Source organism: Equus quagga, chromosome 1 (genome assembly GCF_021613505.1).
Source record: "Equus quagga isolate Etosha38 chromosome 1, UCLA_HA_Equagga_1.0, whole genome shotgun sequence".
NCBI lineage: Eukaryota > Metazoa > Chordata > Mammalia > Perissodactyla > Equidae > Equus > Equus quagga.
Window position 1 is genome coordinate 11480487 of NC_060267.1, and position 26686 is coordinate 11507172.

Consider the following 26686-nt stretch of genomic DNA (forward strand, 5'->3'; position numbering starts at 1 on the left):
TCAGGGGCCTTGCGTGTGTCACCAGCGGTGGAAGGGAGGAGAACTGTTCTTCTCAGTGGGTTCCAGCAGACTGGGGCTCAGAGAACCAGCCTCTCCTGCTGTCTCCTGAGCCTGATCCTTCTTGGCCATCACCTCCCCCTGCCCTATGGCGGCTCTCACGGACCTCTCCTTTATGTACCGCTGGTTCAAGAACTGCAATCTGGTCCGCAACCTCTCAGAGAAGTATGTCTTCATCACGGGCTGTGACTCGGGCTTCGGGAACCTGCTGGCCAGGCAGCTAGTCGATCGGGGCATGCGGGTGCTGGCTGCGTGCTTCACTGAGGAGGGGGCCCAGAAGCTTCAGCGGGATACTTCCTACCGGCTGCAGACCACTCTATTGGATGTCACCAAGACGGAGAGCATCCGGGCCGCCGCCCAGTGGGTGAAGGACCAAGTGGGCGAGCAAGGTGGGGTAAATTGCAGTCTTTGGCTTTCTCAGTTTGTCCTTGTTCTCTCTCTCCCCCAGGCCTCTGGCAGTTATCAGGGGTCCTGTTGTTCAGATGGGGCGGGAGAGGTGATGTAGAGAAAGGGGCTGGGGCTCTGGTTCGGTGGGATTGGAAACTGTTGCATGATTTGATCTGTCCACGTGAAGAGGTGATTTCCCGAGGAAGTTTTCTGTCCTAGAAACGCAGAGGGATCAGAGGGAGGTTGCAATAAGAGCGGGGAGAGGGAAGATGTGTTCTGCGGGTCCAAACGTGTAAAGATGGAGTTGCCTCTTGGGGACTTCAGTAGTCCCGACCATCAGCTCCTATAGAAACGTGAGCACATTTCTTGTCGGGACCAGACTGGGGAGAGGGTAAGAGAAAATGAAGTTGGCCTCCCTGAGTGGGGCATTTGCTCTCCTTGGCTGTGTCAGGCTAGAAGGCCGGGGAGAGAGAGACCTACGCTGCTCCTCACATCATGGTGGATAGTGAGTTGACCTCAGGGTAAGTCCAGACATCAGAGTGGCTGCTCCTATTGGAAAAGGAGGCTGTGTGTGTGTGTAGGGGGGTGGGTCAGGACTGCATGGGGACATACCTAGGAAAGCTTCCTGCACACAGAATGTGGGCAGGGGAACGAAAGGAACAGGGTGGCTCTGTTGTAGAAGCAGCAGCCTGGGGGAAGTCCTGACTCCTAAGTGAACTAGTCTGGGGTCCATGCGTACAGGTAGGGGCAGGAGAGCCCTGGGGCTCAGAAGGGGCCAGGCAGTAACGCCTTGCTTTGTTTTTCTCCTTGGCATTTACCACTATCCTATACACAATATATTTTACTTATTTTTCTTACATATCGTCTATTTCCCCTGCTAGGATAAAGCTTCCTTGGAGGGCCGGGCTTTTTGTCTCTTTTATTGACTGCATATCCTTAGTACCTAGAACAGAGTCTGGTATCTAGTAAGGTGCTCAAATAAATATTTGTTCAATGAACTAAGTAATGAATAATTCAGCAAGAGTGAGTCTCTTTTTTCAGCAGGCTGCCTCACCCAGCAACCCACATTCAGCCTTGGGCCACTTACGTTAATGAGCAACCAAGTATATTAGTTTCCTGCTGCTGCTGTAACAAATTAACACAAATTTAGTGGTTTAAAACAATGCAAGTTCATTATCTTTTAGTTATGGAGGTCAGAATTCCAAAATAGGTCTCCCTGGGCTAAAGTCAGGTGTCTCCAGAGCTGTGCTCCTTCTGGAGGCTGGAGGGGAGAATCCATTTCACTGCCTTTTCCAGCGTCTAGAGGCCGCCTCCATTCCTTGGCTTATGACCCTCTTCCTCCATCTTCAAGGCCAGCAAGGTCGGGCCGAGTCCCTTTCATGCTGCCATCTCTCTGGTTCTCTGTCTTCTGCCTCCCTCTTCCACTTAAAAGGACCTTTGTGATTATGTTGGGCTCACCAGGTTAATCCAGAAGAATCTCTCCATTTTGAGGTCGGTTGATTAGCAACTTGAATTCCATCTGCTATCTTAATCCCCCTTTCCCATGTAATCCACCATAGTCACAGGTTCCAGGGACTAGTACGGGGATATCTTTGGGGGCCATTATTCTGCCTACCCCATTGGGAGACACTCTTGGTCTAAGAAGCCCTGGGAAATGGGGAGAGGGGCTCTTACATGCTCTCTTGTTGCTCCTGAGAGTCTCTGGTCACAGCAGGTTGGCACAGCCCTGAAGCTGTTCACACGCTCTGACAACTCTCTAGCTGCTCTTTGCAGGAAAAAAAAATTAAGGTTGCCTGATTTGCCAGCAGGCAGAGCCGTTTACAGGGGATGGTCAGAGGAAGTGGTGAGTGTGTGTCCTTTCTCCACAGGCAGAGACCACTTGGGTTTTATAGTCTTTGGATCTCAGGAGCCTCATTTCCTCTTCTGCAAGATGAGAAAGCCCCCTCTAGCTGGAAAGGTTCTGAGTTCTGCCAGCCAGTTGGTCTCCTCGGGTCTCTCTAATTGGAGGAAGACAGGAAGATAGGATGGAGGCACGGCTTGTGTGTGGATCCCAGGCCTAGGGGGAGGCACCATGAGTGGTGCTTACATCTAGACCTGCCCTCAGGAGAGAGTGGAAAGTGTGCCCAGAGGAGTATCTTGAGGCTGCAGGGGTCAAGGTGAGGTGCTGGGATGCGGGGAGGGGAAGGCAGGGGGAGGAGTCAGGGCAGTGGGGATCATGGAATCCCTGGATAGAAGAGCCAGAAGGCATCCCTGGGGATCATTTAGAGACTTTTCCAATGTGTTTTTAGCATCAAATATCCTCCCCCAAGTGGAATTTTACTTGGAAGCTCAGTATGTAACACAAATGAGAGTCGAGCTTCTGCATCTCCCTCTCTCAGCAGGTTCTGGAGTTCAACCTGGAAAGCTGTCAGGTTTGCAACCCACAGGATGGAAACAACTGGTCTAGTCTAGTCGATGAAGAACCTGAGGCCCAGAGAGGGGAACTGAGTTGTTCAAGGCTGGAGGTCGAAGCAGGACTAGAACTTGAGGCTCTTCAAGCCTGGACCCCTGCAGAATTGAGTGGCAACACTTAGCGTTTTTCCCTCTCCATTTATACCAACTCAAGTGAAATATCTCAAAGGAAGCCCTTATTACATTTCCCATAATTATTTTATTTAAATGTGTTATATATTTCTGTATGAATATTATTTATTCTCCCTCTGGTTTGTGAGCTCCTGGAGGGATAAGAGCCTGTCTTGTTCATTTTCCATCGCCAGCACCTTCCTCTGTAGCTGCCAGAGGATGGATGCATGAATAAATGAATGAAGGGATGAATGTGCGAATGGATGACTATATGACTGATTTTGGCAACGTGTGAAATGGAGTTGGTTCCTTACACTTAGGTGGAGAGAGAGAGGGAAGCAAGATGGGGGAGGATTTCAAACATTAATTCATTGGTATGAAAATGGTCTCTCTCTTCCCAGAGCTAATAGCTAAAGCCTGGATTACAGCTGGATCAGGGCCCCAGCTAGCTGGCAAACTGCATGAATCAGAAGTGCCCCTTTAGGGAAAACTAATTAGTGAAAGGCACATCTTCCTCTGGGCTGTCATAGCTCCCCACCCCACGCCCCCAGCCTGGCCGTCTTGTGCCTTGTGCAACGGCTCAACCATCCTTGGCAGCCCCGAGCTGCTGGGTAGTGGACCCTGGCACTTTTCCAGAGACACTGCTGATTTCTGTATGGTTTTCTCTCCCTCCACCATGCCCCCAGGCCTCTGGGCCCTGGTGAACAACGCTGGTGTGGCCCTGCCCAGCGGTCCCAATGAGTGGCTGACCAAGGAAGACTTTGTGAAAGTGATCAACGTGAACCTGGTAGGACTGATTGAAGTGACCCTCCACATGCTGCCCATGGTCAAGAAAGCCCGGGGCAGAGTTGTCAACATGTCTAGCTCCGGTGGTCGTGTGGCTATCATCGGTGGTGGCTACTGTGTCTCCAAATTTGGTGTCGAGGCCTTCTCTGACAGCATCAGGTGACTGGGCCCTGGTGCCAAACCACCCTGGGTGGGCATCCTGGGGGTTTCACCTCAGGAACAGAGGGCTGCAGGGGGACGGCATGTCGATAAAGTAGTTCTGGAGGAAACTGAAACAGAAGCAGGAGGAGGGCTGGTCTTCAGGGGGCCTTCCCCAAGGACCAGGAGGAGAAGGGACGAGGAGAAGAGGAAGGATGGTGATAGGAAGCTATCTTCCTGACTTCCCCTGAGCTATCTCAGAGTAAGCCAAACCCTTTTGGGCCTGTGGGAGTAGGAGAGAGAGCTACCAGACAGACAAAGAGGTCTGGGGGCGCTCATGCCCGGTGGAGACACTCCAGGGAGGAGGCAGGCCTCGCATAGACCTCCTCACTCCCTTCTCTACATTCTTGCTCGGTGTGGGGCTGAGTGGGAGGGACCCAGTGGGAGGCAAAGCCTTGGTCTAGATTCTCTGTTGACTTCCTTCTTGCTGGGTTTTCCTAATGCAAATTGCCCAGAGACAGGCTTGGGAAACAGTGAGGCTCTAAGCCAGGGCTTATTTGCAAGAAGGCAATGCCTGGCCTGGTGCAGAGGTCAGGGGAGCACCTCCAGGTTATCCTGGGAGATAAGCCCCTCTAGAGGTGTCAGAGGTAACCCTCCCTGATGATCCTCTGTCATCTTGGGGTCCCAGACTGAGTCCGACTCTTCTTTCCCAGGCATGAGCTCCACTACTTTGGGGTGAAAGTCAGCATCATCGAGCCAGGAAACTATCGGACATCCATTCTGGGCAAGGAGGGCATCGAGAAGCGCATGCAAAAGCTGTGGGCGCGGCTACCGCAGGAGACCCGGGATAGCTATGGAGAGGAGTACTTCCGTGTCTGTGAGTTCCCCGGGAGGGAGAGGGGTCTCTGAGAGGGACAGGGAGATCTTAGGGGGTCACTGACTAGCTTTCATTTTACAAATGATGGGTTGGAGGGCTCTGAGGGGCCAAGGCCACATAGCTAGTGACAGAGTGGGATTTGAGAAGAGAGACCAAATGGGCACGTGCTGGAAATGGCAGAACCACAGCTGCTGGGGAGATGGGGGTGTTGGGAGAGGGGCTGCCCAGGGATGCTGCCCCCATGCCTGGGCACTGGCGCCTGCCCCCAACATATTATTATGCAGGGGAATCTGGTGAAAGTGCCCTGACATGAGTACAGAGAAGTTACTAAGAGCATGGCTGCTTGGGCCAGACGGCTGGTTTGACTGCTGGTTCTGCCGTTTGCCAGCTAGGAGACTTTGGGCGTGTTACCTGGTCGCCCTCTGCCCCAGTTTTCTCCTCTATAAAATGGAGCTAATGATAGTGCCTACCTCACAGGGCTGCTACGAGGGTTAATGTCTGTGAAGTGTCTTGCGCACACTAAGTGCTTGTTAAATCAATAAAGAGGCAAAGGAACACTTGAGTATTTAAAAGGAAGGGGCTCCAGGCAGTCCCCTTTCTCCCTGAGTACAGATCTCTATGAATTTAAGGTGTCTTTACAGGGTGGCGGAGGGACATCTCAGCCATTTCTATATTGCCTAAAAACTTGGTGCAGTCCTTCTAGATTTTTTTTTTTTATTTGGCCCCCATGAACATCTCTGAGAGGCAATTTACCATTGTGATTAAGCTCTTAGACTCTGGAACTAGACTGCCTGAGTGCAAATTTCAATTCTCCTGCTTGCCCTGGGCAAGCTACTCAGTTTTCAAATCTGTACTGAGTTATGAGAATTAAATGAATTAATATAGATAAAGGGCTTAGAATATTAGCTGGTCCCTGGTAAGAACAATTTGATTTAAAAGTTTGTTGTTTTTAGCCTCTCTTGGACTGAGTATGGCTTCTTTTTCTACATTGCACAGGTATCTACAAGCCATAAGTTCTTGTATTGCAAAGAGAGACCCTTAGATCATAATTACCCAAAATCCAAAGTGATGAATTTTTAAAATATACCCAGACACCCTGGATGGGCTAAATGTAACCATTCAGATCAAATCCATGACAGGGGATGGCTAACTGTCCAGGGGTGGGGCCTTATTTTAGTGACATGCATTCCTGGACATCATACATCAACAGAGTCAAAAGTCAAGACACCAAAACCATGACAGCCATTTATTCACTTATAATACACACTTTACTGAGAGCCTGCCACATGCCAAGCACTGTCTGGGGCTGAGGGGTGAGACAGGACCAAGTAGCCGAGTCACAGCTCACTGCCTGTAGCGCAAGGCCCGGTAGGGGAGACAGACCTTAATAAAAACGCACACGTTGAATGACAAATGTGGATAAGAACCATGGAGAAAAACTCAGGGCTATGAACAAAGAAGGGGGTTGGGAGTGTGGCCCCAGTTTAGTTACGGCTTCGGGGAGGGCTTCTCTGAGTCGACTTCGAGGAAGAATAAGTCAGGCGTTGTTGGAAAGTGGAAAGCGGGGGCAGGCAGAGAAGTTGGTGCAGGAAGGCTCTGAGGCGGGTGACTCTTTAGAGGAACTTTAAGGATGCGAGAGGGTGGGGAGCAGGGTCAGGGAGCAGAGGGGCCCAGGATAAAGACACTGAGCATTAAGGATGCGATCTGATTTGTGATTAGGAAAGACTGCTCTGGTTGCTGCAGTATTCCAGGCTAGACACGTCAGTGGTTTGGACTAGAGAGAAGGTGGAGGAGATTGAAAGAAGTTGATAGACGTCAGGTGTGTGTTAGACCTACTGGTACTTGAACTAAGGAAACTGGTGGATGGAGGTATGATTCATTCATTGATTTAAGGAAGATTCAGGGGAAAATATTTGAAGAAGGATTCCTTGGAGAAAGTAATCTTTTGGTTCTGGACATACAAGAATTTTGTGAGGAGAAAAAAAGCTCTAAGATTTACATCAGTTGAGACTTTCTCAGTTACAAGTGACAAAAAGGCCAACCCAAATTATTTAAGCAGAAAAGGAATTTCTTGATACTCTTGACTAAAGAGTTGAGGGAGGTGGGCTTCAGGCACAGCCAGATCCAGCCCACAAATGATGTCATTAGGACCTGGGTTCACCCTATTTCTCGCCTCTGCTTCTTTTTTCCTGGCTGCAGTCTCACAAGCTCTCTCCCCTGTGGAGTTCACATGGCTGCAGCATCTCCTCATCTCCTCCCAGGGATAGTCCTTTCCAGTAGCTCCCCAAAGGGCCTAAGGTTCAATCTGACTTGGTGGGCCTATAATCAGGGTAGGATCAGATGGAACTGCAGGATGTACTCAACCCTGCGTTCATGACTGTGCCCAGGGAATGTGAAGGTCTGATTGGCTCAGCTGGGTCATGTGCTGTGCCCGGACCAAAGATCACAGAGTGGAAGAGGCGTGGATCCCCAGAGAGAAATCTATAGCTGTTGCTCTAAACAGAGGACTAGATGTTGTGGAAGGGTAATGACATGTCCTCTGTGAGATCCCCTAAAACGCTCCCTTAGTAAAAAGCAACCCAAATCATTTATGGGGCCACTAGGAGGCTGGGGCGAAACAAAGATTCAGTCAGGGTCTGGGAACCTCACAAGGCATCTTCCGAGTAAAGTAGCTCAATGCAGGCACACATTGTCGAGCCTTCAGTGCGGGCCATAAAAGAGCCTCTTCCTCTGAAAGCCTCTTGTTGCAAAGCCGGTATCGTTCTTCTGAAGAACAGTGAGGATTGGGTTTATAAAATACCATAGGCTGATTCCTCTGTCATCCACCTCGTGATTTCAGATGAAAATTTTCAGGCAGGTGTTTGACTACTTATACATAAAAACGTTTCCAAGTGAATATACTCTAATATGCATTTCAGTTAAGCTAGCGTTTCCTGGGGTAGAGAGATAAGACAAAGTCTCCGGGAATCTCGCAGGGCAGATCTGAAAGCAAATAGCACAGCACGTGGAGAACTGTGCAACAATGGGCGGCATACAAAACAAAGCAACACTACAGAGACTTAATTCTTCTGCCGCAAAAGCTTTCACGGAGCTTTGACGATGGATGCCTTGGTGAGTTTTGAAGAGTGAATAGGAGTTCACCCATAGGGAAGGTGGCAGGTATTTCCCACAGAGGGAGGAGCATGAGCAGCATTCTGGAGACCTGACACAGCACGGTGTGCTTTTGGAGGCAGCGAGGATTCAGTCAGAACTTCAGTCTTCATTAGAAAGTATAACTCCTCTCTCATGGCTCGTTAGGAGAATTAAACAAGAATGTAAAGGACTCGGATCAGCCATAAAATAAGAGTTCAACGAACCGAACCCATCTTTCTTGTTGCTGGTTTGGCCTGAGTGAAGTGCGAGGGGTGTTGGGCAATGAGGACGGGAGAGATTAGGAGTCAGATCATAAAAGGCTTTATGGCTCCACTAAGGAATGTGGCTCTTATCCTGAAGGCGTCGGAGTGTGCTGTGGGAAGGATGAGAGTAGAAACAAGAGACCATCTGGGAGGCAACGGCGGAAACTCAGTGCAGGAATGGACACAGGAAAGGTGATCGTGGGAAGTGTGTGTGTGTGTGTGTGTGTGTGTGTGTGTGAGGCGGGTGTTGCAGGGGAGTATTTCGGGAGGCTGGTGCTGTGGAGATGCACTGAAGACATCTTTCAGACTGGGCATACAGCACCACTGGGCACAAACTCCGGCAAGTTATTGTGGCCAACAAACAGGCCCCTGGATTGTGAGCCCCGGGGCCAAGTCGGGTATTGTGGAGTGATTTTTAACTACACCCAAAATAGAACCGGGTTGGAAAAGGCTAGTAATAGCAACCTAAGGCGGGCACATTCTCACAGAAGCAGCATATGGAATCAGGGGACAGCCTGGGACCAGAGCACAGTGTTCCTGTCCTCACAGGCCTGGAGCTGAGCCACCGTCTGGCTTGGTTAGCTTTGCTTAGGGACAACAAGCCACCTGCCAAGGGCCTTTCTCCATCTCAAAGGCAGCCAAAAATTCCCCCTTTATTGTCCTTTCTTCCTGAGGAGGGACTAGATCAGAAGGCCAGAACGTGTCCCTGGCAAAAGGGACGGGGACAGAAACTGAACTGTTGGTCCATCCTAAGGGCCAAAGCTGGGCCTCTGCTGCTCTGTAGACTTCATCCTGTTTAATTCTTGCAAGAACCCAAAAGTTTCCTAGTTGCCTGAACCCAGAGCTTATGTTCTTCCTCACTGTCTAGGCAAGTGACAAATTAGGACCTCTGTCTCCCTTCCCACTCCGTGCCCGGCAGGGTGCCCAGCACAGAATAGGAGCTCAGTAAATATTTGAGAGAACAATGAAAGAATGTGCCTTATGCTACTTCCATGTCTCAGGTAGCTTCTTCCACCCCACTGCCCATGCGGGCCCTCCCCATCTTTCAGAGCCTAGTTCCAAAGCCATCTGTCCACATCTGCTTGCCTGGCCCTCATCAGCCCACACAGCTTTCCCTGTGGCAAAGAGAGCACACTTGGCCCTGAGCACCTTGAATGAGTCCTTTGACACTTGCCTCCCTGCCTGGGACCTGCTGGTGCTGGACTCTGTGTGAGGCCAAAGGATGGGGAACAGAGTGCTGGCTTCCTGAGATGTTATCCCTCTGTGGACAGTCTGGCTTTAACTTAGTGTGGCTGTTTGGGGGATCCAAAAATGTAGTGTGCCTTCTTCGCTGCTGGATTTTTCTCTCTCAGAAACAGAAAAGGAGTTCCTTGGAGTTGGGGGTGAAGGGTCCTTGAACGACACTGTCCTGCCCTCATGAACTGTCCACCAGGGTCCTCGCAGAGAGGGTGAATTCTCTGCCTTCCTGGACCATCCTCACAGTTGGCCAGCTTTTGCTCCCTCTTTGTTTTTGAGTTTTAATTCCTTGTTGCGAAGTCTGACTCTCAGGCGCCACTTCCTCCGGAATTCTTGGGGCTCTCACTAGAGTATGAGTCCCCTTGACCGGCCCCTGTCCTGGAGTCCTGGGGCGAGGGTGCAGATCAGCGCCCCATAAGTGTATCACGTGGCTTGTCTCCCATCTGTGTTGTGAGCTTTGACAGACTTGGACCACTTGGGTGCCTTGTACCCATCTGCACATCCATGTACGCAATGCTAACAGAAGACCCCTCACATTTGTTAGGGCCTTACAAGGTGCCTGTCTGTGTCTTAGATCATTTGAGCCCCACAATGGCCTTATGACCAAAGCAAGGGCAGTGTTACTACTTTTTAATAACATTGTTTTCCTGCATGCTTCTATAGAAAATTTGGGAACTTTAGGAAGTACATAAGAGAAAAAAACCCTCCAGTAACTAGGAATCCCACTGGCCAGTCAATATTTTTACCTGTTTCCTTCTTGTCCTCCTCCACTGTCTACCTGCTAGTATTCATCTTTATTATTCTCTAGGGCAGGTATCATTATTCCCATTTTACAGATAATGACAATTTCAGCTCAATGTCACACAATAAGTCGCAGAACTGGGCACAGATCTCATTGCTTGTCTAACGCAACAGTAGGAATTCAATACACAACTGTTGAATTCAGGAAGAGAACCAAGATTATTTGCAGGGTGTTTGTAGAAGGAACAACTGAGAGGGAGCGGTAGATGTGCCTGAAATGTTGCATCAGCAATCTGATAGAAAGGGAGCTTAGAAGGAATTCAGAAGAAACCGTCTTTAATGAAGAGTAATAGAGCCTTTGATTTTTTTTCCTGCCTATACCCTCAAACAGATACTGACAAGTTAAAAAACACGATGCAGTTGGCAGAGCCAAGGATCAGCGAAGTCACCAACAGCATGGAGCATGCCGTTATTTCCCGGAGCCCCCGCGTCCGCTACAACCCTGGCCTGGATGCCAAACTGCTCTACATCCCTTTGGCTAAGTTTCCCACCCCTGTGACAGATTTCATCCTGAGCCGGTACCTTCCAAGGCCAGCAGACAGTGTCTGAGCTGGGGAAGCCCAAGGGTGGTCAGCGGAATGCAGAGGAGAGGGGTGGGAGAAGGGACTATGGGGTCCCAAAGGGGGTATCAGATGTTCTGGGGGGACACTATGCTTAGCCGACACCCACTGCTGGGAAATTTATGGATAACTTCTAACAGAGGATAAGTGCCTCTTCCTACTCGCCGGGGCCCCACAGAAACCTGAAGTGGCCTTTGCATGTTCAAAGACTTGCAGCGTGGCCCTAAGAACAGATGTCCCCCAGTCAGCATATGGCCTTTCCTGGACCTGGGAAAACCAAGGAGAGGAAAACCAGCTCCTGCTGAATCGTGAGCCTCCCTGAGTGATCACCGCCGCTGGGAAATATTGTGGGATAATCCAGCCCACAGGAGAATCTCAACCACTTTCCTGCTGGGCCTCTAAATATGCATTAACCTCATTCACATAACCCATTATTCAAAGTACACAGTAGGGCAGACAGGGAGTGCAAAAGTATATCAGGCAAAAGTTTGTAATATTTTCTCTCTCTTTAGATTTCTCTATCCATATGTGATTGGGATCCACAGGAAATAATAAGCATTTATTTAATCACCATTGATTAATTCTTCAAATATTTATTGAGTGCCTACTACATACCAGGCATTGTGTAGGTGCTGGAAGGATGTAAAGATGACTAACTCATCTTTTTATTGTTTATTTTGTGTTTTTGGTTTTTAGCACAGTGTCTACTACCAGGGATAGGACAAACAGTAATAGAAGAAACAGAAATCAGAAAATCACAGTTTTAGAGCTGTGAGGAACCCTAGAGTTCATCTAATTCAGTAGTTCTCAAACTTAGTTGTACATCATAATCACCTGGTTAATTAAAAATACGGATTCCTGGGCCTCAATGTTAGAAAATCTGATTCAGTAGGCTTGGGATGGGGCCCAGAAATCTGTGTCTGTAACAAGAAGCTAGATTATTCTGATATACCTGGGCACTTGGGAGTCACTGATAGTTCCATAGAAGTAACTAATGCTCAGTGGAGGAAGTGACCTACCTAAAGCCCCCCATCTTGGTGGCCAAGACAAAACTCAGGTGTCCGGGTTCCCAGACTAGGGTTTTAGCTATAAGAGAATACATTTCTGAAATTAGTAAATATTGTCAGATAAGTCATTGAACTAAATTAAAAAAGAAAGCCTTAGACTTCTGAGTCATATGAGCTTCTATTGAAAAGACTTTTTTGATCTTGAGAAATAGTCATGTAATAAAGGTCAAACGTGAGATTTTTTAAGAAAAAAATGTCTTTAATTTGTTTCTTCAACATCTGGCTGAAGTTGAAAATAATAAAATGTAACTAATTACATCCGCAACAGATCATGTTTCCAAACAAGGTAACGTTCACAGTTTCCAGGAATTAGGGTGTGGACATATCTTTTGGGGGCCACCAGACAATCTGCTGAGTCTGTTATGTGCAACACTTCTATTTCTGGCACCAAATTCTATACCAGGTGGGATGCATTGAGCAGCAAGTAACAGAAAAGCCAACTCACATTGATTTAAACAATAGAGAAAGAATTAGAGCAGGACCCTGTAGGTGAATGATGGCACCAAGGATGCAGGTTCCTTCTCCTTCTTTGCTCTGCCATCCATAGTTTTGGTTTTATCCTAAATCCGATTATCTTTATTGTTGTGGTATGACTGCCAGTGGCAATGGGAACTCTGTGCTTCCTTGCTTGCAGTTTATAGAAGAAAGAGCCTGTCTTCCATGGCATTAAAGATTGAGGAAATTTCTTCCCCAGAGCCCTTGCCAAGGCTCTCTTTGAGTCTCAATGACTCACATTGGCTTAGGTTTGTCCATCCCCGAACCAATCACTCACAAGGGGGCAAATTGCCATGAACTGTTTCACTTAACCATGGAACAGGATGGAAACACTGGGGAATCAGTCGCAGTGCCTACTGCCCTGGAAAATTCAAAACTCAGACTCTGCTATTGAGAGGGTTGAATCTAGGTCAAAAATAAATTTTCTCTGTTGGAGACACAAAAATTTACCAGAAGGAGACTATGGCTAGGTAATATTTTGAGGTATTTATCTACACATTTTCGTTGCTCCTTGGTTTCTTATCTCCCTTTTCCCCACTCAAGTAGGGAGCCAGGGCAGTGCTCCTTTACCTGCAGGGAGATATTTGACAGAATAGAACAAGCACATTTCCTGCACTTTGTCCAGCGTTAGTTTCCCCCAACCTTAATACCTTTAGAAGAATTACAGGATTTGGGAAAAGAAGACAAAGGAATGTGACTTGTGGGCACCCACAACGTCTCAGACTAGCAGGGCCTTTCTCCTAAGACAAGGAGATTCACTCTGGCTGAGGAGAGAAGTGGGTGAGGTTTGGAACTCCCAGAGCAGGAGGGACCGGGCTTCACTTTCTGGAAGTACATTGGGGAGATGGCAAGATTCAAGAGAGTCACAGCTGCATCGTGTGTTTAGGCTGATGAGACCCTGGGTGACCTCACTGAAGATTCATGTGTCCCACCACGGCAGGAAGGCAGGAGAGATTCACCAGATAGAAAGGGCACGTAGACTGGGACAGCAGACGTTTAAGAAATAAGCTGTGCAGGTAGAATACCTAATTTTTTGCTCTGAGGGCTATCCCGCCACCCCATCATTAATAGTTGAGGTATTTTTTGAGGACTAAGATTCTTATCCGCTCCAATATTACATTTCAGTTTATTTCATATTAGGATCATAACTTTTCCTGTATAGCTTTTTTATTTTCCTAGAGTTTGAATTGCCTTTCCTTTTCTTATTCACTCATTCAGCCTCTTTGTCAAATATTCTCCACATTTTTTTAAACAGAGGAGTAATGTGATCTGATTTAAATTTTAAAAAAATTACTGTAGGGCTTCTGTGGAAATGAGGGGGCAATGGTGGAATCAAGAAGACTTCCAAGGGGACCACTGCATAATCCAGCAAGATACGATGGTACCCTAGGCGAAACTGGTGATAATGGGGATGATGAGAATGGATGAACTCAGCATACAATTTGGAGGTAGTACCACTGAAGGATTTTAATGAGTTAGTCTGTCAAGAAGAATTTATTGTGCTCCTACTATGTGCCAGGCGTAGTTCTAGATGCTGGAATTATAGTGGTGGACAAGGTAGACAGAGTCCCTGCCCTCCAAGAGTTTCTATTGTGATGGGGGCGGAATTGGGCAATAGGCATCTAAAGAAATGAATGACATATTTTAAAAACTGATAAATGCCATTGAGAAGAGAAAATAGAGAAATGTAATAGATGACCAGGGAGGCTGCTTGCTTTTTTTTTTTTTTTTAAACAAACGTTATTGAAGTGAAATTGCTATAAAACAAAATGCATCCTTTTAGCTGTAAATTTTGATGAGTTTTTACGTATGAATCCACCTGTGCAATCACCACCATAAAGATGGAGAATGTGTCTCTCATCCAGAAGGGGTGCCCCTTTGCAGTTAACAACCACTGATGTGCTGGCTGTCACTGCAGATTTGTTCTGAGGTTACTTACTTTTAAAGAAGATCACTTTTGCTGCCATTGGGGAATGAATTGGAATTGGAACTGGATTGGAGGGGGGCAAAAGGAGCAAGACTAGAGATGATGAGAGAAATGTAAGAATAAAATAATAGAAATAATAATTATTAGCGTTTATTGGACATTTACTCAGTCCCAAGCGCTATGCTTAGTGTTTTCTGCACAATATCCTTTTAATTTTGTTTAATCTCTGCAACAAGCCCTGTGAGGTTTCTCCTGTTTTATGGAGGAGGAAACTGAGGCTCAGAGAGGTTAAGTAATTTGCACAAGATTATGCAGCTTATAAATGGCAGAGTCAGGATTCCAGCCCCAGCGGTTCACCACACACTGTAACAGCAAACACGTAGTGCTTACCATGCCAGGCCCTGTTCTGAGCACTTCTTCACAGACCTTGAAAGGAGGGTATTATTATTCTAGTTTTAATGAGGAGGAAACTGAGACCCAGAGAAAGTAAATACATATCCTGTAAGCAACTGGCAGGGCAGGTCCTTCTGGTTCTAAAATCCTATTCTTTGAGTGTGTCCTTGCTGTGTTTCAGCCTGAGGGGTGCCTGTGTACACACGCACGGCCAGCAGCTTGTGATGTGGCTTGCTCCTGTTTCCGTGAAACTTCTCCTAACCAGCCTTTCTTGGGCCTCTCTTCCAGCTCTTTCCCTGTGGAGACAGAGGAGGCTCTGTCCTCCCCGGGCCTCGTCTTCTCCTGTACGATGTGGCTGCCTTTCCCCCAGCCTCAGCAAGCTCTCCGATCTCCAGTGACCCTCAACCCATAAGTGAGGAGAGGAGGAGGAGAGAATGCATTCCAGAGTAACACGGGGCTGGCTGGTCACTGAGCGATCGCCCGGCCAGACCGGTTGAGACATGCTTACACAACCAGTGTGAATGCTGTACCTGGGCCAGAAAAAACAGACACAGGGAATTTTAATGCCAAACTTGAAATGACGAACAAAATGTTCCTTTTGGGATTTCTGACACAGGAGTGAGGATTTTAAATATTGTGTGCTTGTTTAACAGTCGGGGATAAGTTTCAACTAGGAGATGAAAATGAACAGCTAGTAAATAATTTTCAAAGGCAGAATCGAAACTCCACTGAGGAGGCATTTCAGAGGGCTTTGTATGTAAGGAGAGAAATGCCAACTCTTCTCTCTAAGTTTGCCGGGAAGGAGAGATCTGAATTTCTCCTTCTACCGAAGGAGACATCTGCCCCCCGCGCCCCCACTGTCCTTGTGGCTTTACCACTTTCTGCCCTGGTACCTGGGGAGACAGGTGACGGGTGAGCCACCTCCAAGATGGCTATGACTTAATTGCAACATGTGGCCTGGGCTTTGGGAGACTTCTGTCCAGGCAGCTGGACCCGTGAGGTTTGAGGGTGCTGGCCGCGTGTCTGACGGAGAAGGGAGCTTAAAACCTGAGGGACCGGACGTCAGACATGCTGGAGACGGCGATCCTGGATGTCACCAAGACACAGAACATGGCTGCAGACACCTAGTGGGTGAAGGAGTGTGTGGGGGACAGAAGTATGACTTAGATATATTACTCTTAATCTAGATGTCCTCTTATTCCAAGTACTGGCCCCACAAGAAGATGACACCAGCCTACTAAATAAGAGAGAGACACTATTAAGTTATAAAGTTTGCTGTTAATTGTCTACCTTGACGGAAAAGAACGATGATCCAGATCTAAGACAGCAGCTAATTCTACTTAGTCATGCTCTATGGTATGTAGCCGTAGGGATATAAGCAGACTTCGCATAAGCATAAGCTGTTTAATAATAAGTCATCTTTGTGTAGCACTTCATAATTTTACAAAGTTCTTTTATATGGGTTACCCCATATCCCACGCAAAGAGCTTTGACTTCACCCAGATCATCCGCCTGCAAGGTCTTTGCTCATAGCTTCTACACACGCTGGGGCACTGGGGCATGTGACTTGGAGCCCAGATACCTGCAATAAAATGCTGGCTCCACTCTATGTGACCGTGGGTAAGTCATCTAAGCCCTCAGTGGTTCAATGTCTTTCCCAATAAAGTGGGGATAATGCCACTTCCCCCAAGGGGCTATGGTAAAGTGTACATGAGGTAGTATATGAAAAGTTTTTTGTAACGGACAGATGGAGCCAGCTAGTGGAGAGGAGTCACAGGCCAAGTTAGAGAATTAGTACTCTGTCTTCTGTGCAATGGGGAGCCATAGCAGTTTATGGAGAGAGGTGGTTCTTTTCCTGATCTCTCCCAGATTTTCTTTGTCTATCCTGAATCCTTCTAATTTCTTGGACTTTGGATCTCTTTCCCCTGACAGTGTCCAGCAAATCCTGATTGAGAACTAGAAGAGCGAGAAAACTGTTGACAAGTGGCTACAGCAATAAACACCCAGGAAAGCAAGGAGAGGGAATAAGTTTCCAAAAGACAGAGCAGGATATAAGGTAGAATACAATTTAAAAAGAGAGAAAAACAACTCGACATCAGTTTATAAGAATCTCCTGTAGATTCCAGGGCAACAGTTTTTCTGTGATGGCTGCATGGTCATGGACACCCCAGGGGTAATGGCTCCAGACTCTTCATAGGAGGGACCCTTGAGAGGTGAGAGGTGGGCTGGGGCACATGGGCACATGCCATGGGGCTGCTTTTGCATGGCAAGCCATTTTTTCCTTTCAAATCGTAATTAAAAATCATTGATCTGGAATCAGACTTCATGAGTTCAAATCCCCCTTTGCCACTTACTAGCTGTGTGACCTTGGGCAAATTACTTAATCTCTTTGTGCCTCATTTTCTTCATATGCAAAATGGCGATAATAACAGTATCCATTTCATAAGGTTGTTGTAAAGATTAAATGAAGTAATATGTGTAAAGCTCTTAGAATACTGCATAGCCCACAATAAATACTATATAATCTTACGTTATTATTATTTTTGTTGTTGTTGTTATACGTTGACTTGAAGGGAGTTAGAGGGCCAGGATGGGGATTATGGGAGGACGAATTCTCCCCAAATGACCTGGCACCACCAGTGATTATGAGGTTTGTCCCGGTGCACCCCTCACTTCTGCCGGCCTTTTCTATCTTCTTTATGTCCATCCCCACAGCCTTGGTGGTCTCAGGCAGAGCCCCGTGGGACACCCCCACCCTTCCCAGGATGGGTCCTGCCCAGACTAGATCCTATATTTTGGCTCTTCTTGTCATCCTCTCACCTCTATTCCATGGCCGTTCCTTCTTGGTTACCTGTCTCAGAAAGCCACCTCTGTGAAGGGTAGGAGAAGACCTGGAGACCGATGATCCAGCAGAGGGTGAAAAGCAGGAGGCAGGCGGAATTGCTGGGTTGATAGCTCTGAGTAGGAAAGATGGACTGGAAACTCTGAGTAGGAATGAGTGTACAAGCAGAGGCGATGTCTCCTGTCCACACCTCTGAGACTAGTTTCCTCTTCACAGTGACACGTGGCCTTTGACAGTTCCCAACCTCACACCTCATAGCTTCATCATCAGACCAGAGCTAAAATTTGCTCTCTTTGGAGCCAAGTTAAAAAAATATTTGGCTCAGATGACAATCCCTGGATCAATGAACTGTAGCCAGGGGTCCAGGGTTCTATTCTCAGCCTAGCTTCAGTCAAAGGCCCATCGCTTGATTAATCAGTGGGGCCTTGGGTGTGGGTGGGATCTCTGAGAGGATGGCATCTTCCATTTAAACCACATAATAAGAGCATTTCCCAGAAAGGGAGGTGGATAGATACATGGATGCTATTTTAGGCCAGCGAGTTAAATATCTCCTACATCTGCAAAGTGAAAAAGGCAGTTTATAAACCATTTTATGGTAAAATTTAGTTGACAAATAATTAAAAAGTTAAACATTTATATATAACAGCATACATGTATAGTGAATATATTTTATAGTATTATATATTTCTTATTATTTTAATTTATAATATATTATAAATATTTATAAAACTGGAAGGTTATATAACATAAAATTAACCACTAACAGTATTTTTCCAGAGTAATACAAATTAGGATAATTCTCCAGGCTAGATCACATGATAAGTTACAAAGCAAGTCTTAGCAAATTTAAGAAGATTGAAATCATACCAAATATCTTTTCTGATTACATTTTTAAAAAACTAGAAATCAATAACAGGAGGAGAGCTGTAAAATTCACAGATATGTGGAAATTAAACAACACATTCCTAAACAACCAATGGATCAAAGAGGAAATCAAAAGGAAAATAAAAAAATATCTTGAGGGGCTGGCCTCGTGACCAAGTGGTTGAGCTCACACGCTCTGCTTCGGCCGCCCAGGATTTCACCCGTTCGAGTCCTGGGCGTGGACATGGCACCGTTCATCAAGCCATGCTGAGGCGGTGTCCCACATGCCACAACCAGAGGCACTCACAACTAGAATATACAACTATGTACCGGGGGGCTTTGGGAAGAAAAAAAAAAGAAGAAGATTGGCAACAGTTTTTAGCTCAGGTGCCAATCTTTAAAAAAAAAATCTTGAAACAAACAAAAATGAAAAACAAAACCGCAATGAGATTTCACCTCACACTCATTAGAATGACTGTTATCAAAAAGTCAAGTGATAACAAGTGTTGGTGAGAATGTGGAGAACAGGGATCCTAGTGCACTATTGGTGGAAAGGTAAATTGGTGCAGCCACTGTGGAGAACAGCATGGAGGTTCCTCAAAAATTAAAAATAGACCTACTCTATGATCCAGCAATTCCACTTCTGGGTATATATTCAAAGGCAAAGAAAACAGGATCTTGAAGAGATATCTGCACTCCCATGTTCATTGCAGCATTGTTCACAACAGCCAAGACATGGAAACAAGTGTTCGTGGATGGATGAACGGACAAACAAGATGTGGTATATGTATACATATACACATATGTATGTATGTATCTATGTATGCACACACGAAGGGAATATTATTCAGACACAAGAAAGAAGGAAATCCAACCTGGAGACAGATCTAGAGGGAAATGGGGAGATGTTGGTCAAAGAGTACAAAGTTCTGCCTATAAGACAATTAAGTTCTGGGGATCTAACATGCAGTATGGTTATTATAGTTAATAATACTGTATTATATACTTGCACGTTGCTAAGAGAGTAGATCTTAAATGTTCTCACCACACACACAAAAAGGTAATTATGTAACTTGATGGTGTTAGCTAATGCTATGGTGGTAATCATTTTGCAATATCTGTGTATCAAATCAACACATTGTACACCTTAAGCTTACACACTATTATATGTTTGTTATATCTTAATAAAGCTGGAAAAAAATTCAAAAATTCAAAAGTTAAACATGCATGTATAATAGCATATACGTATAATGAATATATTTATAGTATGATATATTTACAATATGCATTTATATTATATTAATTTATAATATATTATACATACTTATAAAACTAGAAGGTTATATAACAAAATTAGCCACTAACAGTGTTTTTCCAGAGTAATAGAAATGAGGATAATCCTTATTTTTAAATTTTATTTCTAACATTGCTACAATTAACATGTACTCGTATTTTGTCTAATAAATGAAAAAGGCAGCATTTCATGCTCATCACGGGTGTGGGCCTCTCCAAGCCTGACACTCTTCAAATTCTTGGAGGGAGCCACTGCTTTCCACACAATCTAGTTTTGTAGCAGTTGCATATCCTTCCAGCCATCTGCTCAAGCAAGAGTAGAGGTGTTTTAGTTTGTTGGTGGTGGCATTTAGAGGGGACATATTTGATCAGTTTCTCCTGCATCTTCAATCTATGACACTTTTTGGTGGCTTGGTTGCAGAGCTTTGTCTTAGAATTTTGATGTGTTCTGCTGGACCCCGTTCCGGTGGAAAGTGTTTCTCTTCCTGTTTGCTTCCTGCAGAGGGCCCCACTTGCAGGTCTGTGGGAATGGATGGTTCCTTATCTTCCAGTCCCAACTCTCCCTCAGTCTTCCACAGGGTAGGGGTCTGTCTTTCAGGGGCCATTCACCACAATCTCTGTCTCTGTTCATTTGCCCATCTATGTTTATGCCCTTCCTTCTCCAGCATTGGCACAGTTTGGGGCAAAATCATTTCAAAATTTCCTGCCTTTTGCAATCGTCTTTCTCTATGAAGATTTTTCGCTCTTCTCCTCCCCAGCCAGCCTTGTAGGGTCGTCCTTTGATGCCCCAGTGTCCTGTCCTGTAATTGTGCACAGCCTCTTCATGGAGGCTTTTCATGATCTCTGGGCTCAGACCTGGAACCAGAAGCCTGAAAGAGCCTCCCCTCCCTCTGCAGGAACGGCTTCAGCGGATTGTAACATTTCTCACACTGGTTTCTGTTCTCCTTTACGCAAAGAAAGGGAAGTTTGCCAACCACAGCCATCCTCACTAGGTATTTACTGGTCTCCTTGTGACTCAGCAGGGAAATGCTCCGGATGTCAGGCCTGGATAGAAATGTTGCCTTCTCTCCCTCTGTCCTTCTGTCCCTCTCTCTCCCCCTCCCTCCCATCCTGCCTTCCTCCCTTCCTCCACTCCTCCCACCTGTCTTTCCTTTCTGACTGGTTAATGGATGCGTTTGGAAAGAAGTGCCCCCACTCTGCAGCTTCTGGATTGTAACAGGGGATTCTTGTTGTAGGATATAGTTTCAGCTGCATGTCCAGACACCAAAATTAACAGTGAATTACACAAGACAGACGTTTCTTTCTTCCTCATGGAAAAATCTGGAATGATATGGTATCTCCTCTCTATTAATCTCTCAGGGGCTCAAACTCCTTTAGTCTTTTTGCTCTGCCATCCTACAGTCCAAGATGGCTCCAGCAGCAGGAATGGAGAAAGGAAGGACAAGCCTCGGCCCTTTAAGGCACAGCACAAATATTCCGCACATCTTGCCTTGCTCACATACTTTGGTCAGAATTTAGTTACATTGTCACACCTCGCTGCAAGACAGTCTGAAACTGTGGTTCTCGTTCTGAGCAGCCATGCATTCAGCTAAAAATTCCATTATCATGGATGAAGGGAATAATGCGTATTGTGGGACAGACGTCTGGCGGTCTCTGCCACACAGAAAAAGTCAATTCTTTTTGGAGATCTCCAGTAAGAACTTCTTCCTTGATAGTCTTCAGTGTTCGGAAGGTTTAATAATTGCATTTCTGTACCTATGGGTGAAATGGTTGGAATGTCTCTAGGAGGATTGGACTAGACTGGCAGACTCCAGGAATTCTCCTTTTCTAATGTACCCGGTGTCTCTTAAGGGCAGAGAATTGAGAAGAGTTTGGAGACATTTCTTGTGATGAATCAGTTCTGGTCTTTGGGTTGCTTCCTTTGCAGGTTAGAGATTCTTACTTTTTTCTTTTTTAAACAGTTTTGTTGAGGTATAATTTATATACCTCAAATTCATGTATTGAATTGTATGTAACGTACAGTTTAACTTTTTTTACTAAATTTATGCAATTTGTGAAACCATCCCCCGGTCCAGTAATAAAAATTTTCTTCGTCCAAAAGGTTTTCCTGCACCTGTTTGAAGTCAGTTCCCACTTGCACTCCAGGTTTTCCTAGGCAAGCACTGATCTGCTTTCTGTCACTATAGATTTACCTTTTCTAGAAATTTGATATAAATAGAATCATACAATAGGTAGTCTTTTGTGTCTGGCTTCTTTTACCTGGAATAATCTTTTGGGGCTTATCCATGTTGTTGCATATCTCAATAGTTCACTCTTTTTTATTGCTGAATTGTATTCTATTATATGGATTTACCACATTATGTTTATCCATTCACCAGTGATGGACTTTTGGATTACTTCCAGTTTGGGGGTAATATAAATAACACTACTGTGAAATTCAAATTGCCTTAATTTCATTTCTCTTGAGTAGATACCTGGGAATGGAAGTGCCAGTTCATATGGTATGTTTAACTTTTTTTTTTTAATAAATTTTTTCTCTTTCTTTTTTCTTAAGATTTTATTTTTTTCCTTTTTCTCCCCAAGCCCCCCGGTACACAGGTGTATATTCTTAGTTGTGGGTCCTTCTAGTTGTGGTATATGGGATGCCGCCTCAGCATGGCCTGGTGAGCAGTGCCATGTCCGCGCCCAGGATGCGAAACCCTGGGCTGCCGCAGTGGAGCTCAAGAACTTAACCACTCAGCCATGGGGCTGGCTGGGTATATTTAACTTTTTAAGAAACTGCCAAACTGTTTCCCAAAGAGGCTGTTCCATTTTACAGTCCCACTAGCAATATATGACGGTTCTGGTTTTTCCATGTCCTCACCAGTACTTAGCATTGTCAGTCTTTTGTATTATAGCCATACCAGTATGTGTGCAGTGGTATCCCATTCTGGTTTTAATTTGCATTTCCCTGATGATTAATGATAGTGAGTACATGAAAACCTGTAAAATTCCCTCTGAGCACAGCTTAAGCTGCATCCCATAAATTTTGTTTTCATTTTCATTCAATTCAAGTTATTTCCTGGGGCCGGCTCTGTGATCAAGGGGTTAAGTTCGCGCGATCTGCTGCGGCGGCCCAGGGTTCGGATCCTGGGAGCGGACATAGCACCACTGGTCAGGCCACGTTGAGGCAGCATCCCACATCCCACAACTAGAAGGACCTGCAACTAAGATATACAACTGTGTACAGGAGGAGGGTTGGGGAGATAAAGCAGAAAAAAAAAAAAAAAGATTGGCAACACTTGTTAGCCCAGGTGCCAATCCTTAAAAAAAAAAAAAGTTATTTCCTAATTTCCCATGTGATTCTTTTCTTTAACCCAAGGATTATTGAGACATATTTTGCTTAATTTCTAAATATTTGGGGGACTTTCACATTTCTTCTTGTTGAATTCTAATTTAATTCCTCTGTGGTTGGGAAACAATTTTTGTAAGATTTCAATCTTTTAAATTTTATTGGGACTTGTTTTAAGGCCTTGCATATCATTTGTTGTAGAGAATGCCTCATGCGCGCTTGAAAGAAAGTATGTTCTGCTGCTGTTGAGTAGAGCGTCCTACAACTATCAGTTAGGTCACGTTGGTTAACAATGGTGTTCAAGTCTTTCTATCTTACTAACTCTCTGTCTAACTGTTTTATCACTATTCAAGAGAGGAACACTGGAATCTCCAACTGTAATTATTGAGTTGTCTATTTTTCCTTTCCATTCTGTTCATTTTGCTGCATGTTATGTTGGAGTTCTATTGTTAGGCATATACATTATAAATTTTATACCTTCCAGATGTAAGGACATTATAAAATGCCTCTATTTGTCTCTAGTAATATTTCTATTCTTAAAGTTGATTAATATAGCCATTTGAGCTCTCTTACAATTGCTATTTGCACAGTATATCTTTTTACTTCCAATCTGTTTGTGTTTTGGATCTAAAGTGTGTCTCTTGTTGACGGCATACAGTTGGGTCTTCCTTTCATAGCCAGTCCCACAATTTCTACCTGTAATTGGGATGTTTAGACCATTTATAGTACTGTAATTATTGATGTCATTGGATTTATATCTGTCATTTTGCTATTTATTTTCTTTAGGTCTTATGTCACTTTTGTTCCGTTCCTCATTTACTGCCATCTTTTGTCTTAAAAAAATTTTGGTGTGCCATTTTAGTTCCTCTTCTGATTTTTAAAAACTTCTTTTAAAATGTCATTTTCTTAATAGTTGCTCTAGAGCAATGTTTCTCAATGGGGGCCAATATTGCTCCCCCAGTCCTGCCAGAAGACACTTGAAAATGTCTGGAGACGGTTTTGGTTGTCACAGCCTGGCAGGGTCATTCAGAGACCAGCCATTTCTCCAGCCTTGGCATTAGCCTTCAGCTTGGCTCTCACGGGTCTCCCCATGTGTGTGAGCACTGTCCCAGTCAGCTGGCTCTGTATGGAGAGCTTATTCCAGCCCTTCAATGGCTCTCTCATTTCCGGGGTCTCACTGCTAAATTTCTGTCTGTCTTCTGCTTGCCCCAACCAGGGCCACAAGCTCAGGCTAGAAGAGCTGTGGGTTGTCCCTGTTCACATTCCACCTACTTTGCTACTTTTCCTGATAACGCAGTGGTGTGTTTTCACCTTCTGCCTGAAATCCAGACTGCCCCCTCTGGCAGCAAAGCTGCTGATTTTCCAGTCAGCTCTGCCATTCTCACCTGTTGAGTGGGGATGGGAGAGTGGCCACAGGCAAGGAGATCACAGATTCCTTCTGATCCCACCTGAAGAGCTAGCAATTCTTCATGAATAAATTATTCTCAATTTGTAGTTTACCTTTGGTTAATTTCCAGAGACCTTAAACCATTGCTTTTGACAATTTTGTCCAATTTTAGACTTGTTTTTGGAAGAGAGGATTTGCCAACCTCTTCAGTCTAGAAGTCTCCCCACTACTTTGGAGTTCAAGTTTGCATCATAAAACCTGGCAACTTTAGGATAGTCATGTTCACCCCTGAAGGGGGTGAACAGCGTCCTTGAGGATACCTGGGTCCATGATTCTCTAGAAAGCAGAGAAAACTAAAGGTAAAAGTTCTTTGAAAACTGTAGGCCTTCTCCTACCAGCAGTCAAGCAAGTATTTTCTATCTTTCATTCAGAACAACTGATTCTGAGGCCCCAATAGGGTTCTGATCCATGGGGAACAAGTCCCTCAAAGCTGGTGGGTTTAATCCCCAGAGAACTAGCTTCCTGAGGTCTTACACTGTGAGAGCTGCTCTCTCTAGCATGTTGGTCTCCCCATTCTCTCATCTTTCCACTGTATGTGCACACACACACACACACATACTCCTGTGTGTGTACATAGATATACTGGCAGTTTGCTTTCTAGAGCAATCCAACTCAGGCTTCAGTAAGACCAATAACTTATATCTGAGGTGCCCCAGTCTAGGCCCTGGATAGGGCTATTGAAGACATTCTCCTCCAAGCGCCAAAAATCCAGGGCCACACCTTGTTCTTCATGCAACTGATTTATGTTGAAGCACCTGCGATGGAGCCCAGCACTGTGCCAGGGGCTAGAGACGTGGCGGTGAACATGCCACAGTACCCACTGTAGGGGAACTTTCAGTACCACGGAGCAGACACAAATAAATAAGTATTTACAATAAAGTGTGATGAGCATAATGGCAGGAGAGGTACAGGCTGTTTGTCAGTAGGAACTCCGCTAAGATGGAACGCTTGGGCTAGACTTGGGGGATCGGAGATGGCTCCTTGGAAGAAGTCATGTCTGCACCGAGACTAAGGAATGAGTCAAGAGTCAGGCGGGCAGCTAGCTTACGCTGTGTATGATTCCCGAATGACCAAACCAAGGTAAGATTAACTCACCTCCCACCCACTCACCTTATTTCCTGATCACCCTCTGCTTTGCTTCCTGGCCTCACCCTGCCTGTATAATTTGGTTTGTGATCTTCCAGGAATGCCAGCTGATATTAATATTGATTTGAGCCAGATAGATTTAGAAAGGTAAGTATCTAGCTGTAAAAACAATCCTTGGCCTGGTGATTGAGAAACAAACTCCCAAATTTCCTGGCAGCTTCTGAGTGTGATATGTAAAACCAGTTGACAGGGCGTCTCTAGAAGAGATTCATGCCTCTGGTGGGGGCTGGACTAGATAACCCTGAAATTCTAGTCCTGAAATTCTGCCCTTGAGTAACTGGGTGATGTTGGGCAAGTTTCTTAATGTCTCTGGGCCCCCTTGTTTTCTTTATTAGTAAAAAGAGAGGGATAAGTCAGTCCCTAGTTGCCTTCCGCCTCTAATATGGAGTTAATCAAGTTATTGGCAAAGCTGGATAGAAATGCTCTAGAATGGGTGGTGTCACAGAAACCATTCTGAGAACGACTCTGCCTACAGTGCAGAGTAGAGTTTAGGAACAGAAGTAGAGGGCTTGCAATCTACCCTAGCAGCTCTCCCAGCTTACCCCGGACGTCTCTCATAGGTCTCTCTCCTACATGTGGTTGAAAACATTGTGTCTCTGTAGATTGTACCTGTTTATAAATGTTATTGATTGAAGTAAATCGATGTGTCTCTAGGGACAGACAGCAAAGGGCACACATTGCTTCATATCTCCACACTTACTACTCTGCCAAGTTACGCTACATTCCTCTGTCTTACTAACTAGCTTTCCTGGAAGAACTCCTGCTTCTAACTGGGACGAGGGAAAAACCTGTAGGAAGTGAGGTAGACCCACTCTAGGGCCCATTACAGGGGTCCAGACACTATACGGAAGTTTAAGCCAAACGCACAGGTGGCCACTAACTCCAATATATGCCAAGTCCTGAAAAATCCCACAACAAATGTGACTCAGAAGTCTTGGCTGAATATGAAAGTCTTGAGTATGCTTGAAGAGTTAACCCAACTTTTCCAGTTTCCAAGTTCCAGTTTTGGAATAAACAACTTCCCTTTTAACACTGCCACTGGGAGTGGAAGATGGTAGACAATCTTTCCATTCATTGTGAGC

At 45.4% G+C, this 26686-nt stretch overlaps 1 protein-coding gene across 1 annotated transcript; it reads left to right on the forward strand.

The window, feature by feature from the left end:
• SDR9C7 (short chain dehydrogenase/reductase family 9C member 7) lies at window positions 1-13591 on the forward strand. The gene is made up of 4 exons (XM_046672331.1): window positions 1-446; window positions 3693-3951; window positions 4644-4807; window positions 10571-13591. The coding sequence occupies exons 1-4, from the start codon at window positions 146-148 to the stop codon at window positions 10786-10788; spliced, it is 942 nt and encodes a 313-aa protein (XP_046528287.1). The 5' UTR covers window positions 1-145; the 3' UTR covers window positions 10789-13591.
• Window positions 13592-26686: the final 13095 nt, after the last annotated feature.

What these genes read in the sequence shown, in the direction of transcription:
- SDR9C7 (XM_046672331.1), top strand. Translation starts at nt 146, where the DNA reads ATGGCGGCTCTCACGGACCTCTCCTTTATGTACCGCTGGTTCAAGAAC. An exon ending in GGACCAAGTGGGCGAGCAAG is followed by an intron (nt 447 to 3,692) that starts GTGGGGTAAATT and finishes CCATGCCCCCAG; the next exon opens with GCCTCTGGGCCCTGGTGAAC. An exon ending in AGAGGAGTACTTCCGTGTCT is followed by an intron (nt 4,808 to 10,570) that starts GTGAGTTCCCCG and finishes ACCCTCAAACAG; the next exon opens with ATACTGACAAGTTAAAAAAC.